Genomic DNA, 24982 nt, shown 5'->3' on the forward strand with positions numbered 1-24982 from the left:
TGTAGGCACTTGCTTAAATTTAGGGACAGGCTGTGTTTGGAAGATATGTTGAGTAGGTGCGGACTCCATAGGGTATCCCCCTTGAGTGGAAGCACGCATTGGATCTCGGGTCATCTGTGGTTGGAATTTGGACTTTACTGAGGGTTGAGGAGGCAATAGCTCCATCAAAGAGGCACCTTCTACTGAGGTACTTTCTGCGACTGGTTGACTTTGAGGAGTTAGTAAGGAATGAGTAGAATATTTGGTGTGCAGTGGGCCCATGGCAATGACCTGAGCAGCGACAGCCTCAGATTCTAAAGGCACATTTTGATAAGGCTGCTTCATAGGCTGGGAAAGGGAAAGGGACGCATGCTCCATAGAAGAGTTCCCTTCGAAAGCTGTGCTCTCTGAACCGGAAAATGATTGCTTCCCTTGAGGCTTCAGCCATGGATGGAAAGATTGTGCCAGAAGCCTTGAATCCATAGGAACACCTCTTTCAAAAGTCGAAGCCTGGTGCTGGGTGAAGGGTTTCAACAGGGGTTGAGGAAGATGCTGAGGAAGCAGGGGCTCCATAAAATGACTTCCCTCAAATGCAGCACTTTCTGCACCCAGTGAAACTTCTTTCTTGATGGTTGGTCCCACTGAAGGCTGAGAAGGGTATCTGGGAGACTGTGCAGCAACACATTGTTCAAAAATGCCAAGCTCTGGGCCTGCAGAAATATCTTGCTCAAGCACTGGTCTGATTGGGGCCTGAGAGTGGTGGCTGAGAAGCAGGGCTTCCATGGAAGCTGCCTCTCCCATGGTCGAAACGTCTAGACTTGGGGGGATATTTTGCTCAATGGTGTGCATCACTGGGTGCTTCAAAGCCTTTCTAGGGGATGGTGGCTGCATAAAAATGTCCCAGTCAGCAGCAGTGTCCTCTGCAAACACTTGATGCTCAGACTGAGGGCTCATCCATAACCTGACAGTGTGGCCGGGAGGTAGTAACTCCACGGGTCTGCTTTGTGCTGCAGAAACGTTCCCCAAAATGGGGAGGTGCTGCTGAGTATCAGGGCTCACAATGGGTGGAGAAGTGTGTACGGGGTGCACTGGCTTGGCAGAACCACTCCACTCTTTTGGGATACTCTTCGAAACTGGGGACACTTCTTGCTGGTCTCTGGACTGACCCAGGGCCTGCTTGAAAGGTTCAGGAGGCTGTTCTTCCTCCGAGCTGCTCATATCCTCAGAACTGTGATACTTCTCAAAGTAACTGCTTGACTCTGTGGAGACTTCATTTTCTTCAGACTCCAGCAAGGCCTGGGAATATCTCCTGGAAGCCAACTTCTCTTCAGAGACAGAATCGTTGATAAAACTTGCTGATTCTGAGCATCCTTCAAACTCGTCCAAGGACTGGAAGGACTGGGCAGATGTCATCTCGCAGCTTCTCTGATCGTCTAAGGAACTGTCTGATTTTGAGGAGACTTCTCTAGCTTTGGCCTTTCTGAGAGGCTGCTGCCACCCCGTCTTGCTCAGTTCTGCATCTGCACTTCCTGCTTTCAGGAAGACATCGTCATCTTGAGGGCTCCATAGAAGCTGGAAAGAATGCACGGAGCCCAGTTGCACTTCAGAACTACTCTCATACTCTGAACTACTGTATGAATCGGTGGAGATTTCCCCTGCAGGTGGCCACCTCCTGAGGGGAAGAGGCGACATGGGCATAGAAACATCATCTCCTGCGGTAGTGCTTGAAACACTTGCTGAAAAGGCCCGAAGGCCACCTCCTGAGGGGAAGAGGCGACATGGGCATAGAAACATCATCTCCTGCGGTAGTGCTTGAAACACTTGCTGAAAAGGCCCGAAGGCCACCTCTGGGATGCCTCCCTTTGGGGTAAGTTGTGCTCTCCAAGGATAATTCCTTTCTTGGTAGAAACTTCTGCAAAACAAGGCTGGATGCTTCTCCCTCTTCTCCATGGACTTGAGAAGGATACGCACACGCTTGGGCCTCCACTGTCCTCGAGACAGTGGCCTCTTCTTGGCTTGTGGATGCTTGTCTTATCCGTGAACTGGCTTTCTCCTTTTTCTTCTTGCCTTCAGAAAACCCTTCTTCACGGCTGAGTAGTGGACTGCTCACTGTGAATTCTGCCACTTGTGGTGCTGGTGTTCTTTGGGCTTCAACATCTACAGTAGCCATTTTCCCCTTCACATTCCCTTTATTGGAAGGCATCTTCTGAGGAGTAGTAACTGCTGCTTGTGCAGTTGGGTTCTGCTCTGTGCTTTGCTTCTCCAGACAAAGCTTCAAGAAAGAGTGCTCCTTACCAGGCAAATCTTCAGTAGGTGAGGAGCCAGCTTTCCCAGCCAGGTCATGTTCTTTCGTGGATTTTAGAAGGTCTTTCTCTACTAAACCCAACTCGTTTTTGACTCTTCTTCTGCGTCTTCTTGGATGGGATCCTGAAACCGAGTGGCCTGTGCTCGAGGCAGCATCAGTACTTAGAGACTGATGTCTTGTCTTCTTCTTATCCTGAGAGTCAGGTTTGTAACTCTGCTCCTGGATTGTAGGCCCTGTACCAAATGTAAAAAGGAAAGGAGAGATGTGTGTGCTTTCGACTTCCTAAAAGAGTACCACTCTCCCCTGGCTATGTTTGCTACCAAATTCCCTGATATGAACATGGAACTATGCAGGAGATATTCCCTTGTTCACTGCCAGCTTTAAGCGATGGAAAATGTTTCTAGTGAAGGGCAATTTCGATCCTATGAGCAGATAGTCTTGGACTGGGTCATTAGCATGCCATCAGTATTCTGCTTGACCATTAGGTGTGAGATTCAAAGGAGGCAAATGGTGATTTTTGTAACAATGATTACATTTGAGAAACCTAACTGGAGCAGGAGCAAGGGAGATTCTTTTTGAATGACTTTTATTTTATTATTGTGTGGATGTGGATATTTTGCCTGCATGTAAGTCTTTGTATGACGTGTGTGCCTGGTGTCTGGAGAAGCCAGAAGAGACCTCAGATGCCCTGGAACTGAAGTTACAGATGTTTGTGAGCCTCCTGCATCTGTGAGGTACTCCTTCGGGACTTTTTCCTCTACAGCTCAGTTTGATCTAAGTTAACAGCCCCGCTGTGCTGGGTCCTTCTTCACAGACATTGAGTCTGACGCGCCACCTAGTGGTTGCATCTGCAGCATACAGCACAGAGCTCCTTGATTTAGGGCCTGTGCTCTTTCTAAATCTGGCCTTTCCTGTGGAACAGCAACCACTTTCTCTAAACTGGAAGAGAACTGTGGCTCCTACGAGAATAATTTGGGGGAGCCAGTTCTGTTGTTCCTATCTTCTTGCATTGTCGGGGAAGAATACTGAATAGGCCATCACTAGCTGCACTCCACAGAACTCAGCAAGCATAGCCATTTGAAAGAACTGAACACATTTACAAACAACGTGCCTCTCCAGTTGGAAATTCATTTAGATAGGATAAAAAAAATATGTGGGGTCTGGAGAAACAGCTCAGCTGTTAAGAGCACTGACTGCTCTTCTAGAGGACCGGGGTTCAATTCCCAGTACCCACATGGCAGCTCACAACTGTCTGAAAATCCAGTTCCAGGGGATCTGACACCTTCATACGAATGCACATAAAGATAAATAAATCATAAAAAAATTAAAAAAAAAACATGTGTGATCCTTTCCACAAAGAAACCATTGTTTCTGTCGGTTTAGGAGGAGAATCTCGGGCCATACTTTTGTAAACATATCTTTAATTTAATTAAAAGTTTTGTTTTTGTGATATTTTTAAGTGATGCATCTGGGAATATACCTCATAAAGGGTCCTTAACCCTTTCACTACTGAGATAGGCAGCAAACAATACGCCAGAAGGGTCACACAGAGTCGCCCACAGTGGAAAGCCTGCCTCCCTGGCTTGTGGTGAGGTGCCCAGGGCCCTAATACATTCATAGGCTTTCATTATTTTTTAATTCTGGGTATGGGTACATACATGCAGGTGCCCACAGAAATCATAAGTGTCAGATGTCCCTGGGGCTGGGCTTATGCACAGTTGTGAGCTGCCTTATTTGAGTGCTGAGAACCAAACTGGGGTCCTCTGTAAGAACAGTGCACACTCTTAGCTGTAGAACCCTCTCTCCAGCTCACTTGTGTGTATCCGACACACAAGAGGACCCAGGGTAGCAGCCCTGATGAGAGGGCGTTTTTGTTTATACTCCCAGCACACTGTACTGTTCATGGAAGAACACATGAGATCCACAGACGGGCAGTGAAGGGATTCTAACCTGTGCTGTCCCTTTTGTGCTCCTTCCAGTCGGCGTGTTTTGTCTTGGTTGTGGCCTTTTCTTTAGTCACCAGTGACGCAGGCTGCTCTTCCTGCTTTGCTTTGGCCTGAAACAAAATTTCAAAGAAAAACAAAGAACTTCATTCTGACTGCCATATTCCCCAGATCTTTACACAAGTGACCAAGGCAGAGGCGGCATGCCAGAAGGTTCACAGGAAGTCTCCCATAGTGGAGAGCCTGCCTCTCTGGGTGATGGGAGGTGTCCATGGGGCCCAATATGTGAATAGGCTTTGGCCCCTAGGCTCCCCAGTTGAGAGCTGCCCTCCCAATTCATATTTTGTTTTAAAAGCAAAATTGAGATATCTTTTACAATTTTTATTTTTGAGATTATGATATAATTACAACATTCTTCCCTTTCTCTTCCTCCCTCCAAACACTTCCACATCCTCCTCTTTGTTCTCTTTCACATTTATGGTCTCTTTTTTCATTAATTATCATTATATGCCCGCACATATTATGTGTGCACAAATATTCCTAAATATTACCTGTTAGATCTATATAATGTTGCTTATTTGTATGTTTTTAGGGCTGATCATTTGGTAAATTAATTGGTATTCTTTTCCCTGGGGAAGACTATTTTTCCCAATCTTAGTATTTCTTAGCTGTCTGTAGTTACCTGTGGCGGGCTGAGGCATCATAAGATTTGTCCCAGTCACTTTGACATGTCTATATATGTGTCATTGTTCCACTAATCTCTCTTTGTACCCATCTTTTTAAATGGGTATTGGGAACCAAACTCATGTCCTCACACATGTGATATTTTTATTTTTATTTATTTATTTTACATCCCAACTGCTGTTTCCCCTCCCTCCCCTCACAGTCCCAACCATACCACCTCCCCCCCACACACACACACTCTTCCTCCTTTTCTATTCAGAAAAGAGCAGGCCTCTCATAGCTATCAACCAGGCGCAGTAAGACCAAACACCTCCTCATGCATTAAGACCATGGAAGGTGACCCAGTATGAGTAGTAGGGTCCCAAGAGCAAGACAAAGTGTTAGGGACAGCCTCTGTTCTCAATGTTAAGAGTCCCACAAGAACACAAAGTTACACAACTGTAACATAAATGCAAAGGACTGAAGTCAATCTCATGTAGGTTCCCTAGCTGTTGGTGCAGTCTCTGTGGGCCCTGATACAAAAATATTCAACCAAATACGTGCAAAACAAATCCAAGAACACATCAAAAAATTCATCCAGCATGACCAAGAGGCTTTCATCCCAGAGATGGAGGGATGGTTCAACATACAAAATTTTGTCATGTGATCCACGATATAAACAATCCAGAAAAAACCACACATGATCATCTCATTAGATGATGAAAAACTCTTTGACAAAATTCAAAACCCGTTCATGATAAAAGTCTTGGAGGGATTCAAAGAATATATGTGCACATAATAAAAGCAATATACCACAATCTGATTGCCAACCTCAAATCAAATGAGGAGAACTCAAAGCAATTCCATTAAAATCAGAGAAAAGACAAGGCTGTCCATATCTATTTCATATAATACTTGAAGTTTTAGTTAACATGAAAATGAGATCAAGGGGATATAAATTGGAAAGGAAGAAGTCAAATTTTTGCTATAGTATGATGCTGTATATAAGCAACCCCAAAAATTCTACCAAGGAAACTCCTACACTGATAAACATCTCCAGCAAAATGGCTGGTTATAAAATTAATTCAAAAACTCAGTAGTTCTCCTCAATACAAATGATAAACAGGTTGAGAAAGAAATCAGGGAAACAGCACACTTCACAATAGCCACAAATAATATAAAACATCTTGGGGTAACCTTAACCAAGCAAAAGAATGACCTTTGTGCAAGAACTTCAAGTCTTTGAAGAAAGAAATTGAAGAAGACATCGGAAAGTGGAAAGATCTCCCATGCTCTTGGATAGGTAGGATCAACACAGTAAAAATGCAATCTTCCCGAAAGCAATCTACAGATTCAATGACTGCATCAAAACCTATCACAGTTCTTTACAGACCTTAAAAGAACAATACTCAACTTCGTATGGGAAAACAATAAACCCAGAATAGCTAAAACCAATCCTATACAATAAAAGAACTTCCTGAGGATCACCATCCCTAATTTCAAGTTCTACTACAGAGTAATAACAATAAAAACCTCATGGTATTGGAATAAAAACAGACAGATGGATAAATGGAATTGAATTGAAAACCATGACATAAGCCCACACACCTATGCACACCTGGTTTTTGACAAAGAAACCAAAATTATACAATGGGAAAAAAAAGCATCATCAATAAATAGTGCCACATAATTGGATGTTGGCACATAGAAGAATGCAAATAGAGACACATCCACCACCCTGCACAGAACTCAAGTCCAAGTGGATCAAAGATAGAACCTGGTAGAAGAGAAAGTGAGGAGTAGCCTTGAACACGTGATTTTAAGAGAATACTCTTAAAATTTTTTGTTTTGTTTTTAGATATATGTATGTGCTGTGTCTTTGTGTGGGTCTGTGCACATGTGTCTGCAGATACCTAAAGAGTCCATAAGAGGACATTGGATTACTGGAGCTGGAGTTACAGGCAATTGGGGGTCACCTGACATGAGATGAGTGAGTGCTGAGAACCAACCCTGGGTTCTTCGTAAGAGCAGTATGATCTGGCAACCATTGAGAGATCTCGCCAGAGTTCGTTGCTATGATTCTAACTTATTAGCTCTGCCTAAGTATAGCTTGACTTGCTAGTAATTCATGCAGAACTCTTTGGCAGCGTGTGGAGGTCTTTGGAAGGGCTGAATTCTGAATGACTAGAATTGCCGAAAGCCTGGTCTCGGAAAGAGTGGAGCAGCCCAGCAGTTTATAGCTCATGGGTCTCAAACGATCAATCAATCAATGAATCTTCATCCTTGCTAGGCTTGAATACTCTCTGCAGAGAGGACTGAAGGGATTTCCAGGAACTTAACCAATAAGTAGGTTGAACAGGGTTAACTCTGTTTCTGCTTTCCCCCATTTCCTTTCATAGAAGTTTCAAATTGACGGGACATTTCACGCAGTCAGCACAAGCTTGCTCACCCACTGCATGCATCAAGGCCAGGACAGTGATATATGGGCATTACTATCCCTACTAAAGGGTGTGGACCACCCATCAACTGTGTCCAGCTGTGGCCGTCAGGCAGCACATGGCCACATGTGGCCAAGGGTATCTATGAATGTGGCCTAACACAAAGCCACCAACTTAAAGCTTGATATTTGGGGCGTCTTTTTTTTAAAAGAAAATTCAATTGCACGGTTCTGAAGCATGAACTTTGTAGATAACAATGCCATGGCACCATGTTCAAAAGCGGGACACATCTATACACGGAGAGTTTCCTTAACAGCAGAGGGCACGGGTCAGAACTCGTCTTTTCTCTTAGAATCTCTTAGAAGACTTACAGAAGAGGAAGCTGTCTTCTTCCTCTTCTGTTTCCGGGGATTTAAAGCTATCTTGTATTTAGCAGCGGAAGAATCCAAGCAGCCTTGTGAGGTGGCTGGGGTGCTGAACCCTGAGAGCAGCTGAGCGCTGCTTTGAGAAGACTGCGAGAGATCAAGCTCCGAGAACAATTCCAAGCCGCTCTGGAGAGTGGAAAAACACGTGACTCAATACATGCAGACACTGGCCCTGCCCTTGAAGCCAGAGGTGCCTCTTCCTTGTTGAGAAATGCTTACAGAAACCTTTCGTGGATGACTGCCCTCTTTTCTTCCCCTTCCTGTGCAAATGTCACTTGGGATCCTTTGTAAAGTGAGAAACAGGAAGAAACTGGGGTGCTTCCTCACTCAGGAAGCAACCAGGGTGTCCTGTTGCCCTCACAAATGGAACACATAGTGGAGTTTACAAGGTGGAATCCTTGCATGTTCTCGTGTCCCATCTTCCCTTCTTAGTGACAGAAAGACATTTGTCTAGGGAGCAAGGTGCAACCTTGTACGAAAGAAACTCCATGGGCTCTGGAGCTGCTGTATTGGAGTGTTAGATGCATGGAGAAAATCCAGTTGGAAGAAGCCCTCTTTGCAAGCTCTGTTTTTGTAGAGAGCACACTAACTTTATATTTACTGTTTGTGGGTCCAAAGCTGACAGGAAGTCTCTGGGAACTGACTTTTCCCACTTCCAAGGAAGCATAGGCAGAGCCCATAGCCTTGTCCTCCTTGTGCTTGGTTCCATCTCCCAAAACTATTTGGATCTGGGGCACCTGGTTGCATTCCTTGGTAGGAACTTTGAAATAGTCCCCTGGAGGATTATGGGCATAACATTTTCTACACCCTCAAGAGACACGCATGAGGTCACCTACTCCTAAGTACCTGCAAAGAAGTCACATTGAATAGCAGGTAATGGACATGTTCACTCCCGGACATCAGCAGCACATGACAGCATGTTCCTTTTGTGTTTATCCACTAAGTCCTTTTCGAAGGACTTGCCCTTGGCAAGAGGCAGAGTACACATGCAGCCACATTGCCTACGAACACTGTATGCTGACACAGGGATATCTTCAGCTGCTTATCGAGACTCCAGCTATGGTCCTTTTATGGTCTGTGATTTCAGTGGGGGGGGGGGACTGAGCAGTGTTAATGGGTCGGGGTACTGATAAACAGAGATCACCTTTCTGGCTTTACCTCTAATCTAAAGGAACACTGCAGCTGTTTTGGGGGGTCAACCACACAGCATTAGCCGAGGCCCCAAGCTCTTCTTAACTTGTTGTTTTTCGATACATGGATTCTTTGTGTAGCCCTAGTTGTCCTGGAACTCGCTCTGTAGACCAGGCTGGCCTCAAATTCAGAGATCTGCCCGTGTCTGCCTCCCGAGTGCTGGAATTAAAGGCATGCACCACCACTGCCTGGCTTTTCTTAACTTCTTTATGCAACTTTATCCATTAATTTATAAACATCCCTCCCCAGTATAGTTTATTTGGCTTGAGCCATCACCTACAATTACTAGCTGACTGCTCAGCACATGGAATGACATCTCGTGCTTTGCTGTTCTGAACTTCAGAAAGACCATCTCATAGCTCTGGCTCTTGCAAGTGTATGAGCACCATCTATGTCCCAGTTAACTTCACGTGACTGTATCCCCCTCTTGCTCCTTTGTCCTCATCTTCTTACCATTTACTGATCCAGACACACTGCTGGTTTGCTTCTCTTAAAACAGTCCCAGCATGCTCTCCAGGGGACTTTGTACCAATGGTGATGGGTCTGCTATCCACCTTGTCCACGTAGCTAGCTCCCTCCCTCACTTAAGTAAGTCTCTGCTCAGAATCTGTCTTCTCATGGAAGCCTTCCAAGGCCAACCTACTTTGAACATTTTATCACTGATGTGTGTATGGGGGGTGCTATGTATGTGCATGCAGGTAGCCTTGCCCATGTATGCACCCATGAAGGCCAGAGGTCAACACATCAGGTGTCCTTCTCTGTCCCTCCCCACTGCTGTGCAATATTAGTTGAAGATGTGCTACATCTGTTTATGCGGTGGAGCATTGGTTTAGCGATGCAAAGAAGTGGCAAATTGCTTTGCTGTTGCATTTGTTTAACTCTTTAAAACTGTGATACTGTGCCTGTCTAAAACATCTGATTGGTCTAATAAAGAGCCATGCAGCCAATAGCAAGGCAGGCCTGCCAGGCAGAGAGAATAAATAGGAGGAGAAATCTAGGCTCAAGAGAGAGCAAGGAGCGAGAAAAGGAGAAGGAGAGGAGCATGTGAGGGGCCAATCCCCCAGTCGCACAACCAGCCACGGATTAAGAAGAGAATAAAGGCATATCAAATAAAGAAAGGTAAAAATTTCAGAGGCAAAATGCAGAAGAAGAGAAATGGGTTAGTTTAAATTAGAAAAGCTGACTTGAAACAAGCCAAGCTAAGGCCAGGCATTCATAAGTAAGAATAGGTCTCCATGTATTTATTTGGGAGCTGGGTGAGGGCCCCCAGAGTGTAAAAACAAGCAAACAAACAAACAAACTACAATCCATCTCATTTCTTGAGAAAAGGTCTTTCAATGAATTTAGAACTTGCCATTTTGTCTAGAATGGCTGGTGAGCCCCTGGGAGCCATCCGTCTTTGCTCCTTTCCTGCTGGCACTGAGGTTACAGATGCAGGTGCTGCCACACCTGGTTTTTCCATAAATTCTGAGTCCGGGTCCTCCTGCTTGTACAGAAAGAAATGTTACCCATTTAGCCATCTCCCCAGCTCCAGCTCTGACATTTTAGGATCCTCTTTCTTGCATTGTCTTTCCCCTGACACTTTCATCACTGTCTTATGTGTTTCCTTCCTAATCTCTTTCATTGCCCGTATTCCCCCATTGCAGTTTGAACTTCATAAAGAAGAGTTTTTATCTTTATCTATCTATTTATTTATTCTGTGCAACTCTTTTTTTCTTTTTTGGAAATGAATTTGAGGGTCAAACTCAATTCCTTGTGATGACATGATCAGAAATGTGCTAACTGCCCACCCCTTGTTTTGCCTCTTTATACTGAGTATACTCCTTATAATATATACTCTTTATACACACTTTCTCTGTGTGTGAATGCATAGCTGTTGTTAAGCAATGATTTTAACTGGTGAATTAATTGTGTTAAAAGCTTCCACCAGATTTGTCGAGCAAGCGCCTCTGTTTCCTGGGTCATTTTAGTCATGCCAAGACCTCACTGTTTCCAATTAAAAGAAGAAGGTCTACACGCCTTTAATCCCAGCACTCGGAAGACAGAGATAGGCAGATCTCTGTTAGTTCAAGTCCAACCTGGTCTACATAGTGAGTTCCAGGACAGCCAGGACTGTTACACAGAGAAATCCTGCCCCCCCCCAAAAAAAAAAAGAAAGAAAAGAAAGAAAAAACAAGAAAAAAAGAAAAAACAAAAGATCTAGATGTGGAACACTAAAAGGATACCATACCACACAACTTGCAACTTGCTTTGTATGAAAGTGAACGTAGGATGTGAAAATAGTAAACAATATAGACCAGTTTTCATTTGACTGATCTCTCAAACCTTGCAGTATGAACAACCACATAATAGCATTCTTTGCTCCAGTGACATTCTATAGTACAACAGAATGATCAGGCCAGGGAAAAACCTGTAATTTTCCAAACTGGGTGTATAGAAGAGGGAGTTCATGTATTCCCAATCACAGTCAAAGCCAAGAAGCTATCAAACTTAACCCCAACCAGTAGTCTTCTTGTACTAGGTCAACTCTCATTGATCTAAGCCCTGACCTACATATATCCTCCAACCCGAACTAAAAACTACAAAGAAAAATCCCCTTACTATGGGGCCTTGAACTCAGACATACGATTCAAACTAGCCTCCAAAGCCTCTTTCGTAGGCTCACAGTATGTTGTGTAGAAGTGGCATAACTTTATATTTACATAGTTCCTTTACCCCACCAGTGGGGTAAAAAAACCCTATATTCTCTGGAGTTCTGGACTGTATTTCTTAGCATAGGATTCAGGGACTCCCCCACATTAAAATCATCTAGAAGTGAGTGTTGAAATGTACATTTGGGGGACATATCAAGACTTGACAGTAGCTGGGGGTGTAACTCCGGGGTAGAGCATAGGTTTAGCATGTGAAAAGCACTGAGTTCAATACCCAGTATCAGAACAAAATAAAACAGATCTGGAGGCTAAGAATATCAGACGAAGGGCCTCCAAAAGGTTTGACAGACTCTCTGATTTTTATGATAGATAATTTAGGGCCAGAGTGGAGAATAAAACCTGACAACTGATCTAGCACATCTTCAGATGAAAACACATGGAGCTCTTAAATAATCCCATCAATTGTCTTAGAGGAATCTACAGATTTCTTCTGGTTCCTTCTTATGCCTCATCTCTACCCTTAGCCATATTGTTTAGTGTCTCCCTAAAATAGTTACCAAGGGAGTCAATCATAAGAGAGTGTGAGTTACCCAGGAAGAGCAAATCATATCCCCTTCTGGTAGAGTTCTGGAAGGAAAGGGGAGGAAAGGGGATGGGACTCCTTTTTCTAGTTCTCTTTCCCCAGCTCCTCCATCTGAACTCAGACCAGCTCACACTAACTGTACCCATGTGCACAGTGTTGAGGTAGATGGAGGTGTTTTCCTCACATCTGTGGGTAAGGAGATTGAACATGGACATCCTTCCTGGGGAAGAAAGCTAGTTAGGGCTTTGGGAAAAGCAAAGGGATCCCTCAGTACTGGTTTGTTGTGACTGGACTGAACACTCTTGCTATTAGCTAGGTTAATGGGGGTGCTTTGAAAAAATAAAACACATTTCAGTCCCATTTCCCCTCCTATCAAGTATCTAGACACAGGAGGAAGCAGCTCGATCAATTATGAATCCTTAGGTCATCATTTCAACAACTACATCATTTTCTCTGTGTGTTATTAGACTTCCATGTCTTTCTTTGTAGTTAATAAGATACTGGTGAAGGGATATGAACAACCAGCCTGCCTCCATCATAGGTTTAAAAGCCATCTTATAGTAAAGACAAACTAGGTTCATTCCTGCTTATGATTAATTATGTTTCTCAAGTGTTGGATTATGCCACACCTGTAACCCTAATGACAAATGATTCTGTACTGCCTGTTCCAATAATGGTAATTATGTCCTCATTTCAAAAAATGTTTATAACCATCTTACAACCCTATCTTTGTTTTAAAAGGTTATATGACCACCTATGACTACGATGACTACCATGATATGACCATCTTGCAATCATGTCTTTGTTTCAGGTGTTTGTTATGACTAACTTGTTATGCTTATATTCTGCTCCTATACCCCCTACCCCTGAGCTGTAAACAATCCTTGTCTTCCTCACATCCAATGCTGACCTCTTGAACCCCACTTTAAGGGAAGACAGCCCATGTACATGAAAACAAAAACATCCTTTATTTTATTTGGCCATGGTGATTTGAGTTGTATCTTCTCTTTGTATCTTTGGGATTAACAGAGAGAGAGAGAGCAATTGGGTCTGTTTCTCAGGATGGAGAAAAGTCGTGTCTTGTGTTAAATAAGAATAACAGTCATGTGCTGTGGCATTGTCTATAAGCAATTGAGAGGCTGCAGTAGGAGAATTTGGAGTGCATAACCAACCTAGGCTATGTGATGAGAATCAACCTTTAAAAATTGGAAAATCTGGGAACTGTTAGCCTGAGGTTTCATCAAACAAGGCCCTGTGATGTGGAATGTCCTTCTGTATATGTGTTGCTTCATTGGTTGATGAATAAAATTGCTTTAGCCTATGCCAGGGAAGAATAAAAGCAGGCAGGAAATATTAACAGAGATATAGGGATTGTAATGAATATAGTTTCTGTGTGATTATTTGGGTCTGAGTGGCAGGGAAATGAATGAGCAGTCTCTGCCTACAAATGGCACCCAACATGGGATGACTACATCCACATAAAATCTGAGAGAGCTTGGAAAAGGATTCTAGACATAAAAAACAAAGTTAAATACAACTTCTTGGTATGCATTTTTTTTCAGATAGACTCTGTTTGCTGGCAGCAATCAGAGGCACAACTCCTTTAAGAGAATTCTTCCTGACTCAGTATTAGAGGCAAAAAAAAAACTGCTCAGCTTCTTTAAGGGAAGGCTTCCTGGTTCGTGCTGGCAGCATAAACTCTGGTTCTTTTGAGAATTCCTGCACTTAAATGGGTTTTGTGGGCAGCATGCTACAAGTTGCTTGATGGTGGCATGGGCCAACTGCTTCCCAGAGTTGAGGTGATGAGCATGGCTCCCACCCGGTGGTCCCCATAGCTGGTAGTGAAGTACCACCACCATGTTAAAGGCTGAGAGAGGTGGAGCTAGGATCCAGGGGTACCATGACCACACTGCTTACCATTTTAAAATGCTGCTTGTCAGAAAAGGATTTCAGATACACAATAGGACACATTCAGACATAAAAGACGTCCAAATGAGACACAGTGTGCTTAAAAATGTACATAGGCTTAGGAGAGAGAAAAAAAGTGTAGATAAAATGATGTAGGTGGGTCTTCTATCTATCTGTTGCTTTCATTGGTTAATTAATAAGGAAAACTGCTTGGCCTGATAGGGCAGAAATTAGATAGGCAGAGTAGACAGAACAGAGTGCTGGGAAGAAGGGAAGTGAGGCAGACACTATAGCTCTCCTCTCCAAGATGGACGCAGGTTAAGATCCTTCATGGTAAGCCACCACGTCATGGTGCTACACACATTATTAGAAATGGGTTAATCAAGATGTGAGAGTTAGCCAATAAGAGACTAGAACTAATGGGCCAGGCAGAGTTTAAAAGAATACAGTTTCCGTGTAATTATTTTGGGTGTAAAGCTAGCCGGGTGGAGGGACGCAGCCTGCCGCTACAGTAGTTCCTTACTACAGAGTGGTGCTCCAAGGTGGTAACGAACTCCACATAAAACCTGAGAGAGCTTAATTTTGAACATAGAAAACACAGAGTTTAACACAGCTTTTTGCTGTTCGTGGGTGGCATGCTACAAAGAAATTTCCCTGACTCAGCAGCCGTAGCAGGAAAAAAGCTGCGCAGGTTTAAAACGCAGCTTCCTAGGCTGTGCCACCAATGCAAACTCTGGCTATAAAGCATTTCAATGGCTTTTATGGGACTGGATGTTTGTGTTCCTGCTCGGGATCTGGAAGAAAGTAACTGAGACCATGCCCTTGGCTCAGCTCTTCCTGCCTGGGAAGACGACGGAATCAGACTTAGGCAGGCTGGAGAGCATGGCGGATTCCTGCCGCCATACAGAGAGATGTTTTCAGGCTACACAGTGCTCTGCATGTCAGATTTGGCTGTAACTTGGATGAAAAGAGTTTCTGTGCCAAAAGCTCAGTATCAGAATTAAAGTGTTGAGTGTGGCTCCTACCTGGCGGCCCCAGAGCTTGCACAAAATGGTACATCCTCCATTTTGAAATTGGAGAGAGGTGGAGCCAACATCTAGAGCAGCCCTTGGCTTTGCAGCTCAGAGGCACAAGTGACTCAGAGGCACAAGCAGCTCCGCCATGCTGAACTGTGCTGGTCTCAAGCAGGAACTATCGTAATTATTCTAATAACAGCACAATTAAGGTTTAGAATGGCAGTAAACAGGAGGTACCGTATTACCTCTACATGGTGCAACTTAAGTTTTTAAGAAGTGCTTAACATTTTAAGAAGTGCTCCTGGATAGTAAAAAATTACAGATTCATAATAGGACAGATTCAGACATAAAAGACCACTAAATGTGTCACAATGTTGGATGAATGTATGTAGGCTTGAGAGAGAGAAAAAATATAGAGAGATTTAAAAAGGGGGGGGTAAAGTCTTTAAAGGGACAGAGTAAAGACAGTTATAGATTAAAAGAAATAAAGAAAAATAAGCCACATAAAAATGGAAAATTCACAGAGAGTCTGGATTATGTACATTGTGTTTTCTTTAAAATTTATGACTGTAAAGTAGCTAAGTACAGAGAGACATTTCATTATATGGGCTACCAAGCTAGACCAGAATGGATATCATAAGGGTATGACTTCAGAATTTGGATCTAATGATATGATGCTTTGGAGAGGGTCTTCTTTTGTTTTCACAGAGGATGAGACCCTGTGGATTGCTTCTATCCAAATTTGTTATGATAGACCACGCCCTCCTGAAAGGTTGCTGTGAACACGCTCAAAAAAATTGCTTCACTCAACTGCCGACTGAGATGAACCTGGCACACAGGTTACACCATAAAAGATCTGATTAACAGCGCCCACCCCATACAGCAGGAAGCAGTTTGGAGAGAAAAAAACCGCATCCATGTTCCCAAATATTGTTTATAAATGTTCTTTTACATTTAAAGGGGGATATGATATAGATATGAATAATTTACATTGGTATAAATTTTGCTTTATTGGTATTAAGTTAAGGTCAATTTGGTTATATGTATATGTATTTCTGATCTTTATAAAGGTATTGTGATTGTGTAGTTTATTTAAAAATGTAATGTATAATTAGGAAATATAGGTTATTAATGGATAATCATCTATAATAGTCAAGCTTATAGTCGTGTTAGTTAGATTTTCTAGATGTGCATAGATATATTTCAGTTAGATAGGCATTCTTCATATCTTTCAAAGACTGCAGAATATGGCATTTAATGTTTTAATAACTTAGGGCTGTTCATGACAATGATACACGTCTGCTCCTGGCAGCACCAATCTACTTCAAGAGAAAGATGGGTATCAAAGAGGCTCCTTATGGAGTTTGATAGCCATTTGGGCAAGAAACTGCTCTTGCCTGGACTGTTGCATAAACTGGACACAGAGAACCCGCAGAGAGAGAACTGCTGAACTTGCCTAAAGGTGAGATGGTCTTTTGGGGTTCCTGATTCATTAAAGAGTCTGTGAGACATTCTGCAGGATATAGCAGAAAGTGACTGAACTGTTTTTGAATTTTCCTGCTTTATGGAAATGTCTGCTGGATACTATGGGCCTGTAGGCCGAAGATGGATGCCCCAATGGTACAAAAGAACTTTGGGTGATTGTACAGGCAGCGAGATGTCTCTGTCATTTCTAGAGTTTGGAAGTTGCTTATTTCTTGTTTGCTTAGGTAATATTATATTCTTCTGGAGTCTTTGATGGAGTTGAAGAATGGTTAGCTATAGTTATAGTTTTCCTTAGTTATGATCAAAGATAAAATAGATATAAGTACTGTAACTGTAATTCTTGCTTTATAACTGTTTTGTTGTATGTAATTTTACTATGTTAAAGTGAAAGCCTTTCTTTTTTGTTTAAACAGAAAAAGGGGAAATGATGTAGGTGGGCCTCTATCTATCTGTTGCTTTCATTGGTTAATTAATAAAGAAAACTGCTTGGCCTGATAGGGCAGAAATTAGATAGGCAGAGTAGACAGAACAGAATGCTGGGAAGAAGGGAAGTGAGGCAGACACTATAGCTCTCCTCTCCAAGATGGACGCAGGTTAAGATCCTTCCTGGTAAGCCACCACTTTGTGGTGCTACACACATTAATAGAAATGGGTCAACTGAGATGTGAAAGTTAGCCAATAAGAGACTAGAACTCATGGGCCAGGCAGTGTTTAAAAGAGTACAGTTTCTGTGTAATTATTTCAGGTGTAAAGCTAGCCGGGTGGCGGGACACAGCCCGCCACTCCTACTACAATAAAACAACGTCTTTAAAGAGACAGTAAAAGTAATGTTTGTGCAACTCATTTAGAAATGTAATGTATGATTAGAATTACAGACTAATCAATAGTCATCTAGAATATAGTCGTGTTAGGTTTTCTAGATATACAGAGATATATTTCAGATAGATAGCTATTCTTCAGATCTTTCAAAGACCTACAAAACACAGCATTTAAAAGGTTTTAAAAACTTAAACTTTTCTCAACAGTGAGACATGTCTGCTTCTGGCAGCACCGATTACTTCAGAGAGACTGATGGACATTAAGGAAATTCGTTATGTAATTTGTCTTCAATGTGGCAAGGTTAGCCATCTGGGAAAGAAACTACTCTTGCCTGGACTGCTTGATGGTATGCTGTATGAACTGGACATGCAGGACCCACAGAAAAGTGACTGCTAAACTTTCCAAAAGATGGGATTGTCCTTCAGGATTCCTGCTTCACAGAAAAACTGCCAGACATTTTGCAGGATACAGAAGAAAGTGACTGACAAACTGCCAAGATAGGCAAAACAGTCTTTCAAATTTCCTGCTTCACGAAAAAGTCTGACAGATACTATGGGCCTGTAGGCTGAAGAAGCATGCCCCAACATTGCAGAGGAACTTTGCGTGGCTGTCCAGGCAGCAAGATGTCTCTGTTAATTCTAGAGTTTTGGAAGTTGTTTACAATGTATTTCCTGATTACTTAGGTGATATTATATCCTTCTGGGGTCTTTAAAGAGTTTTCCTTAGTTATGATAAAGGTTAAATTAGATATAAAGCTTTAGACACACAAAGATAGGGTAGATGATAGAGCATTTTCCACATGTAAATGAACTAAATATTGTAACTATAATTCTTGCTTTATAGCTATTTTGTATATGTAATTTTACTATGTTAAAGTTAAACCCTTCCTTTTTAATTAGACAGAAGAGAGCAAATGATGTGGGATGTCCTTCTGTATATGTGTTGATTTATTGCTTGATGAATAATGCTACTTCAGTCTATGGCACGGCAGAATGCAGGCAGGCAGGAAATCCAAACAGAGATATACGTAGAAAGTAGGCTGAGTCAGGGAGATGCCATGTAGTTGCTGAAGGAGAAAGACACCAGCCAGAACCTTATCCGGTCAGCCACAACCTCATGGTGATGCACAGATTAATAAAAATGGGTTAATTCAAGATGTAAGAGCTAGCTAAAAATATGCTTGAGTCATTGGCCAAGCAGTGTTATAATTAATATAGTTTCTGTGTGATTATTTAAGTCTGAGTGGCCGGGAAACGAACAAGCAGTCTCCACCTAAAGCCCTGGGTTTCGTGTGTGTGTGTGTGTGTGTGTGTGTGTGTGTGTGTGTGTATGTGTGTGTTTGCATACACATACACAGGTTATTTGAAATTAAATAGCTCTTAATTTGAGGTTCTGGCTGTATCATTTCCTGACTCAAGTTCCCTAACCTCTTTAAGTCTCAAGCAGTAATAGAGATGTTGATGTGGTGTTGCAAAGAATAAATAAGATGATCCATAAGAAGTGCTTGGCACAGTGCCTTTCACACAAGAAACCTCCCCCCCCCCGTGTTACTCCATATTCATGTTGGAGGTGAGATAATTGTCAGCTTCCCCATTGTATTAGCTAATAAACAATGTCATTGCTATTGTCACATGGCTCAGTGGAAAATGCTATGGAGCCGGGCGATGGTGGCGCACGCCTTTAACCCCAGCACTTGGGAGGCAGAGGCAGGCGGATCTCTGTGAGTTCGAGACCAACCTGGTCTACAGAGCTAGTTCCAGGACAGGCTCCAAAGCCACAGAGAAACCCTGCCTCAAAAAACCAAAATAAATAAATAAATAAAATAATAAAAAAAAGAAAATGCTATGGAATATGAATAGGGATCCCAGGCTCACATCTCAGCTTATCACCGATCAGCTCTGTGGCCTTGTCCAAGTCATCTTACCTCTCTGAACCTCCCTTGTTTCATCTGAAATGGGCAGATAGCATCTTTCCTTTTATATCTTAAAGTCTTATAGAGAAAACCAAGTGCTCTGTAAACTGCCAATTTCCATGTGATAATTGGAAGGTGTTGTTCCACTCTCCTCTGATTTATCACATGAACTTAACAAGGAATGCTCTAAGTTTCAGAGGCTTACTGATCAACATTAAGAGTGAATTAATTATGAAGAAAACTGCCAAAAAAACACAAGAATCGCGATTGAAGGAAGCAGCTGGGCGGCAATCTAAATGAACTCCAGTAGTTGAAATAATGGAAGAACTGAAAACAACCTAACCTACAACATGTGACCACAGAAACATTTACCCTTCAGTGGGACTGAGGCTGGGCTATTTAATCTTCTGTTCCTTTAACCCATTCCACCCTGTTCACAAGTGAGAAAATGTATTGGTCCTGTGTGCATGATTTCTTTATCATACTATTCTTTTTCCTCTTAAAAGCAATACTGAAAAAGAAGCTGGCCTGGGTCTGAAAAAACCTGGGATAAAACCGGACTTGCCTAACATAGCGGACAATGAGGACTACTGAGAACTCAAGAACAATGGCAATGGGTTTTGATCCTACTGCATGTACTGGCTTTGTGGGAGCCTAGGCAGTTTGGATGCTCACCTTACTAGACCTGGATGGAGGTGGGTGGTCCTTGGACTTCCCACTGGGCAGGGAACCCTGATAGCTCTATGGGCTGACAAGGGAGGGGACTTGATTGGGGGAGGGGGAGGGAAATGGGAGGAGGTGGCGGGGAAGAGACAGAAATCTTTAATAAATAAATAAACGGGAAAAAAAAGAGTTCCATCACTGCATTATGGCTGGAGATGGCCAAAGTTCTAGGGATGATGGGGTGCTGGGAAGCATTAGGCAAGGAGATCCTCTGGTTAAAGTGTAAGGTGAATTATGCCCTGCTCAGTAGTAATATCTACTAGGGGATGTTTAGTTTCCTCTGCATGACAAAGAATGCAATCAGACACAGTCACATGTCATATGTGACATCCTGAGATACCTGTTGGTACTCACTGCCTTTCTTGCTTAATGTAAAGACCTGGAGGCCCCGTACTAGAGTAGAGGCCTAAGTCAGGGTCGGGGGAGCGCCGAGTGGGCAAGGGGGGTGAGCGGTAATCCAGGAGGAAACTACGTGTTTTGCAGACTGGAGCTGAAACATACCAGGGACCCCACTCTCCAATGAAGGACTTGTAGGAGGAAGAAACTGCAGAGGCAACTGCTTAAGCAAGCCTCCCATTTCCAACCCAGGGCACTCAGGGAAAGCAAGACTGAGCACCTAGGGCAGTAATTGATGGCATGCATTTCCCCATTCCGCCAGCAGAGGGAAGCAGCTGAGAGAAGAAAAAGCCTGCAAATCGCTCCAAAAAGCTGAGATTTAGTCACTGTTTACTCTGACTTATCTAGGTGTTTTCTACTCTGTTTAGTTTTCTGCTTGTTGTTCGGTGAGAAGGGGATGGGGAAACATTTGGGGATAGGAGTTAGGGGCTAGAATGGGTAAGCAACCTATCTGCTTAAAGAATCTTCTACCCAGGCTGGTTTATTTCCCAATGCCTATGAGAGTTGCTCCTTTAGAAACTGCTTGCTGCCAACTGCACGCCCCTTGGGTTTACCATAGTAAAGTAACAAGTGTGGTGTCATGACAGGGCAGAGCCACTCATGTCTGGGGATAATTAGGAAATACACTGTAATACCAAAGACTTCACTTCTATCTGACGGCCCAATAACTACCTTATAGCAACCTGCCTCGACGCAGTTCGATTTGAGGGTCTGGGTTTTGTTTTTGAGACACAAACATCCACAAAAGGATTGATGACTAAACCAAGTGTGACACCTACAAGCAAAGGGCAACGTCTCAGCCTTGAACAGGAATGAAGCTCCGATACATGCTACACAACATGGATGAACTTCAAAACCAATACGCTTAAACAAAGAAGCTATCTACGAAGACCTCATAGTATTCATTCCACGCCTATCAGATAGAAAACTAAAGACAGAGAAATTGAATTGGTGCTGTCAGGAGTTGATAGAAGAGAGGAAAGTGGGGCCACTGCTTCACAGCCTTCCACTTGGGAGAGTCAAACAAACTCTGGACCTAGATAGCGATGGTGGGCTTCATGACCCCACCAAATCATACTCTAAAATAGTTTGCATGATTCATTTTATGCGAACCACATTTTCCCACAATAAAAAATAGTTTCCAATCTAATCCTTCCACCAACTCAGACTGCCCATTCCAACCCATTTGATTTAGTGGTGCTCTCCAGTAAACAGTCATAACCTAATTTCATAAATTAATGATTTCTCATTCACTTACTATCAGTCTGTGTTTTAACTTTAGTCAAACCTAATTTTGGTCTAACTTAATTTTTGACATCGGTAGCCAAAGGCTGCTTTTCTTTATGCAACCTTTTTTTTAAGTCAGAGCCTTACAAATGCTAAGCAGGTATAATATCACTGGGCTACACGCCCATATGCTTTTACAGGATCTTTTAGCAACAAAATAGCATTGTTCCAGCAGGCTAGTTGGTTTTGGTATAAATTATGTTTCTGTTCACTTTTAGTTCCCAGTATTAATGGCTCCAAATTTTAAATCAATTTAAGTTCACAACAGTGAATTAAGATAAACACAAATTAATTTGAGAATGGAGCTGTTAATATGATTACAATCTACTAATTTGCCAATTGTTAATAAACACTATTTGGGCACAGAGGCGGCGCGGTGAGGCGGCCAGACACACAGAGGCAGCGCGGCGACCAGACGCACAGAGGTGGCACAGCACGGCAGCCAGACGCGGTGGAGCAACACCGCATTCAGGAAGAGGCTTTGGGGGACCGGCGCAGCGGCAGACCCAAGCGGCTGGGACAGGCGTGCAATAAGGAGAGCAGATCGCCCTACTACAATTAAATCAAAGAGGTATGCCTTTGGTTGGCCAGGTCACTGGCACACGGGGAGCCTGGTCCTGTCCTGAAGACCCTTCGGAGGGGTGAGAGGGTTCTTGGCCTGCGGCAGGAACCAGAAAACAGAGCGAGGGCATTTTGTAAGCGGAGCCATTGGCCAGCAGGGAAACCTGATCCGGTTTTTAAAAGACCCATTAGATAGGATCAAGAGGAGGAGATGGGCAGGCGCCAAGGCAAGAATTCACCCAATAATCTGAAAAACAACATGAAAACACCAGAACCCAATGATCTTACAACAGAAGTATTTGAACAACCTAACACAGAAGAAGTGGAAAAAAAATGACTTTAGGAAGGCAATAGAGTCCCTTAAACAACATGTAAAAAATGCCCTTATAGAAATAGATGAGAAGTATAACAAAAAGTTTGAAGAAATGAGTAAATACGTACATGATACCCTGGGAAACCAAGAAAAAATGATCAAACAGGTAATGGAAACAGTTCAAGAATTGAAAACTGAAATGAAGGTAAGGAAGAAAATACAAACTGAGGACCAGCTGGATATGGAAAATCTAGGTCAACGAACAGAGTCTACAGAAGCAAGAATAATCAATAGAATACAAGAGCTAGAAGAAAGAATCTCAGATGCTGAGGACACCATAGAGAAAATAAACGAACAGATCAAAGAAAACAGCAAAGCCAACAAATTCTCAACACAAAACATTCAGGAAATATGGGACACAATAAAAAAAAAACAAACCTAAGAATAATAGGAATAGAAGAAGGAGAAGAGTCACAGCTCAAAGGCCCAGAAAATATTTTCAACAAAATTATGGAAGAAAACTTTCCCAACTTAAAGAAAGATATTCATTTAAATATTCAAGAAGCATACAGAACACCAAACAGACTGGATCAAAGAAAAACATCTCCTTGCCATATAATAATCAAAACACAAAATATACAGGTTAAAGAAAGAATATTAAGAGCTGCAAAGGAAAAAGGGCAAGTAACTTATAAAGGTAAACCGATCAGACTTACACCTGACTTCTCTATGGAAACTATGAAAGTCAGAAGGTCCTGGATAGATGTACTGCAGAAGCTAAGAGACCATGGATGCAAACCCAAACTACTATACCCAGCCAAGCTATCGTTCATTATCAACAGAGAAAACAAGACATTCCAGGATAAGAACAAATATAAACAATACGTAGCCACAAATCCAGCCCTACAGAAAGTAATAGAAGGAAAATCGCAACCCAAGGAATCCAACACTGCCAACACTGCCTACAATAACCCAGGCATCTAGTGACCCTTCACCAGCACATCTCAAAGAAGGGAGACACACAATCTCTACTACCAAAAGCAATAAGAATAACCGGAGTAAACAACCACTGGTCATTAATATCACTTAATATTAATGGGCTCAATTCACCTATAAAAAGGCACAGGCTAAAAGATTGGATACGAAAACAGGATCCAACATTCTGCTGTTTGCAAGAAACACATCTCAACCACAAAGACAGGCACCTACTCAGAGTAAAGGGTTGGGAAAAGGTGTTTCAAGCAAATCGTCCTAAGAAAAAAGCAGGTGTGGCCATACTAATTTCTAACAAAACTGACTTCAAACTAAAATCAATCAGAAGAGACCGAGATGGTCACTTTATACTCATAACAGGAACAATTCATCAGGATGACGTCTCAATCCTGAATATCTACGCCCCCAATATAAAAGCACCTACTTATGTAAAAGAAATATTACTAGAACTCAAGGCAGACATCAAACCACACACACTAGTAGTAGGAGACTTCAACACACCTCTCTCTCCAAGGGACAGGTCAATCAGAAAGAAACCTAATAGAGAATTAAGATAATTATTGGAGGTAATGAAGCAAATGGACTTAACAGACATCTATAGAACATTCCACCCAAATAGGAAAGAATATACCTTCTTCTCTGCAGCTCATGAAACCTTCTCAAAAATTGACCACATACTCGGAAACAAAGGAAACCTCCACAGATACAAAAAAATATCAGTGTTCACCTGTGTCTTATCAGATCACCACGGATTAAAGTTAAAAGGCAACAACCATGCTACCCCCAAAAAACCGACAAACTCATGGAAACTGAACAGTCAAATACTGAACCACACCTGGGTCAAGGAAGAAATCAAGAAAGAAATTAAAGTCTTCCTTGAATTTAATGAAAATAAAGGGACAACATACTCAAACCTATGGCACACAATGAAAGCAGTGCTAAGAGGAAAGTTCATAGCACTAAGTGCCTACTTAAAGAAAACGGAGAATGCATACATTGGGGACTTAACAACACACCTGAAAGCTCTAGAAAAAAAAGAAGCAGACACGCCCAGGAGAAGTAGAAGACTGGAAATAATAAAACTGAGGGCTGAAATCAACAAAATAGAAACACAGAAAACAGTCCAAAGAATCAATGAAACAAAAAGCTGGTTCTTGGAGAAAATCAACAAGATCGACAAACCCCCATCCAAACTAATTAAACGACAGAGAGAGAACACGCAAACAAATAAGATCAGAAATGGAAAGGGGGACATAACCACAGACACAGAGGAAATTCAGAGAATCATTAGATCTTACTACAAAAGCCTGTATGCCATAAAACTGGAAAATACAAAAGAAATGGAAATTTTTTTAAATAAGTACCATATACCAAAGCTAAAACAAGACCAG

At 42.4% G+C, this 24982-nt stretch overlaps 1 protein-coding gene across 1 annotated transcript in view; it reads right to left on the minus strand.

The window, feature by feature from the left end:
* LOC121444708 (acrosomal protein KIAA1210-like) overlaps positions 1–24982 on the minus strand; it is a 64488-nt gene that overhangs the window by 14764 nt on the left and 24742 nt on the right. Inside the window, 5 exon segments of the mRNA XM_041646612.1 lie at positions 107–721; positions 857–1736; positions 1825–2517; positions 4235–4340; positions 7700–7879. Of these exon segments, the coding sequence (XP_041502546.1) occupies positions 107–721; positions 857–1736; positions 1825–2517; positions 4235–4340; positions 7700–7879 (2474 nt within the window).

Source organism: Microtus oregoni, unplaced genomic scaffold (genome assembly GCF_018167655.1).
Source record: "Microtus oregoni isolate MIOR12 unplaced genomic scaffold, Mior012 000138F_ref0000102, whole genome shotgun sequence".
In the NCBI taxonomy this organism is placed as follows: Eukaryota; Metazoa; Chordata; class Mammalia; order Rodentia; family Cricetidae; genus Microtus; species Microtus oregoni.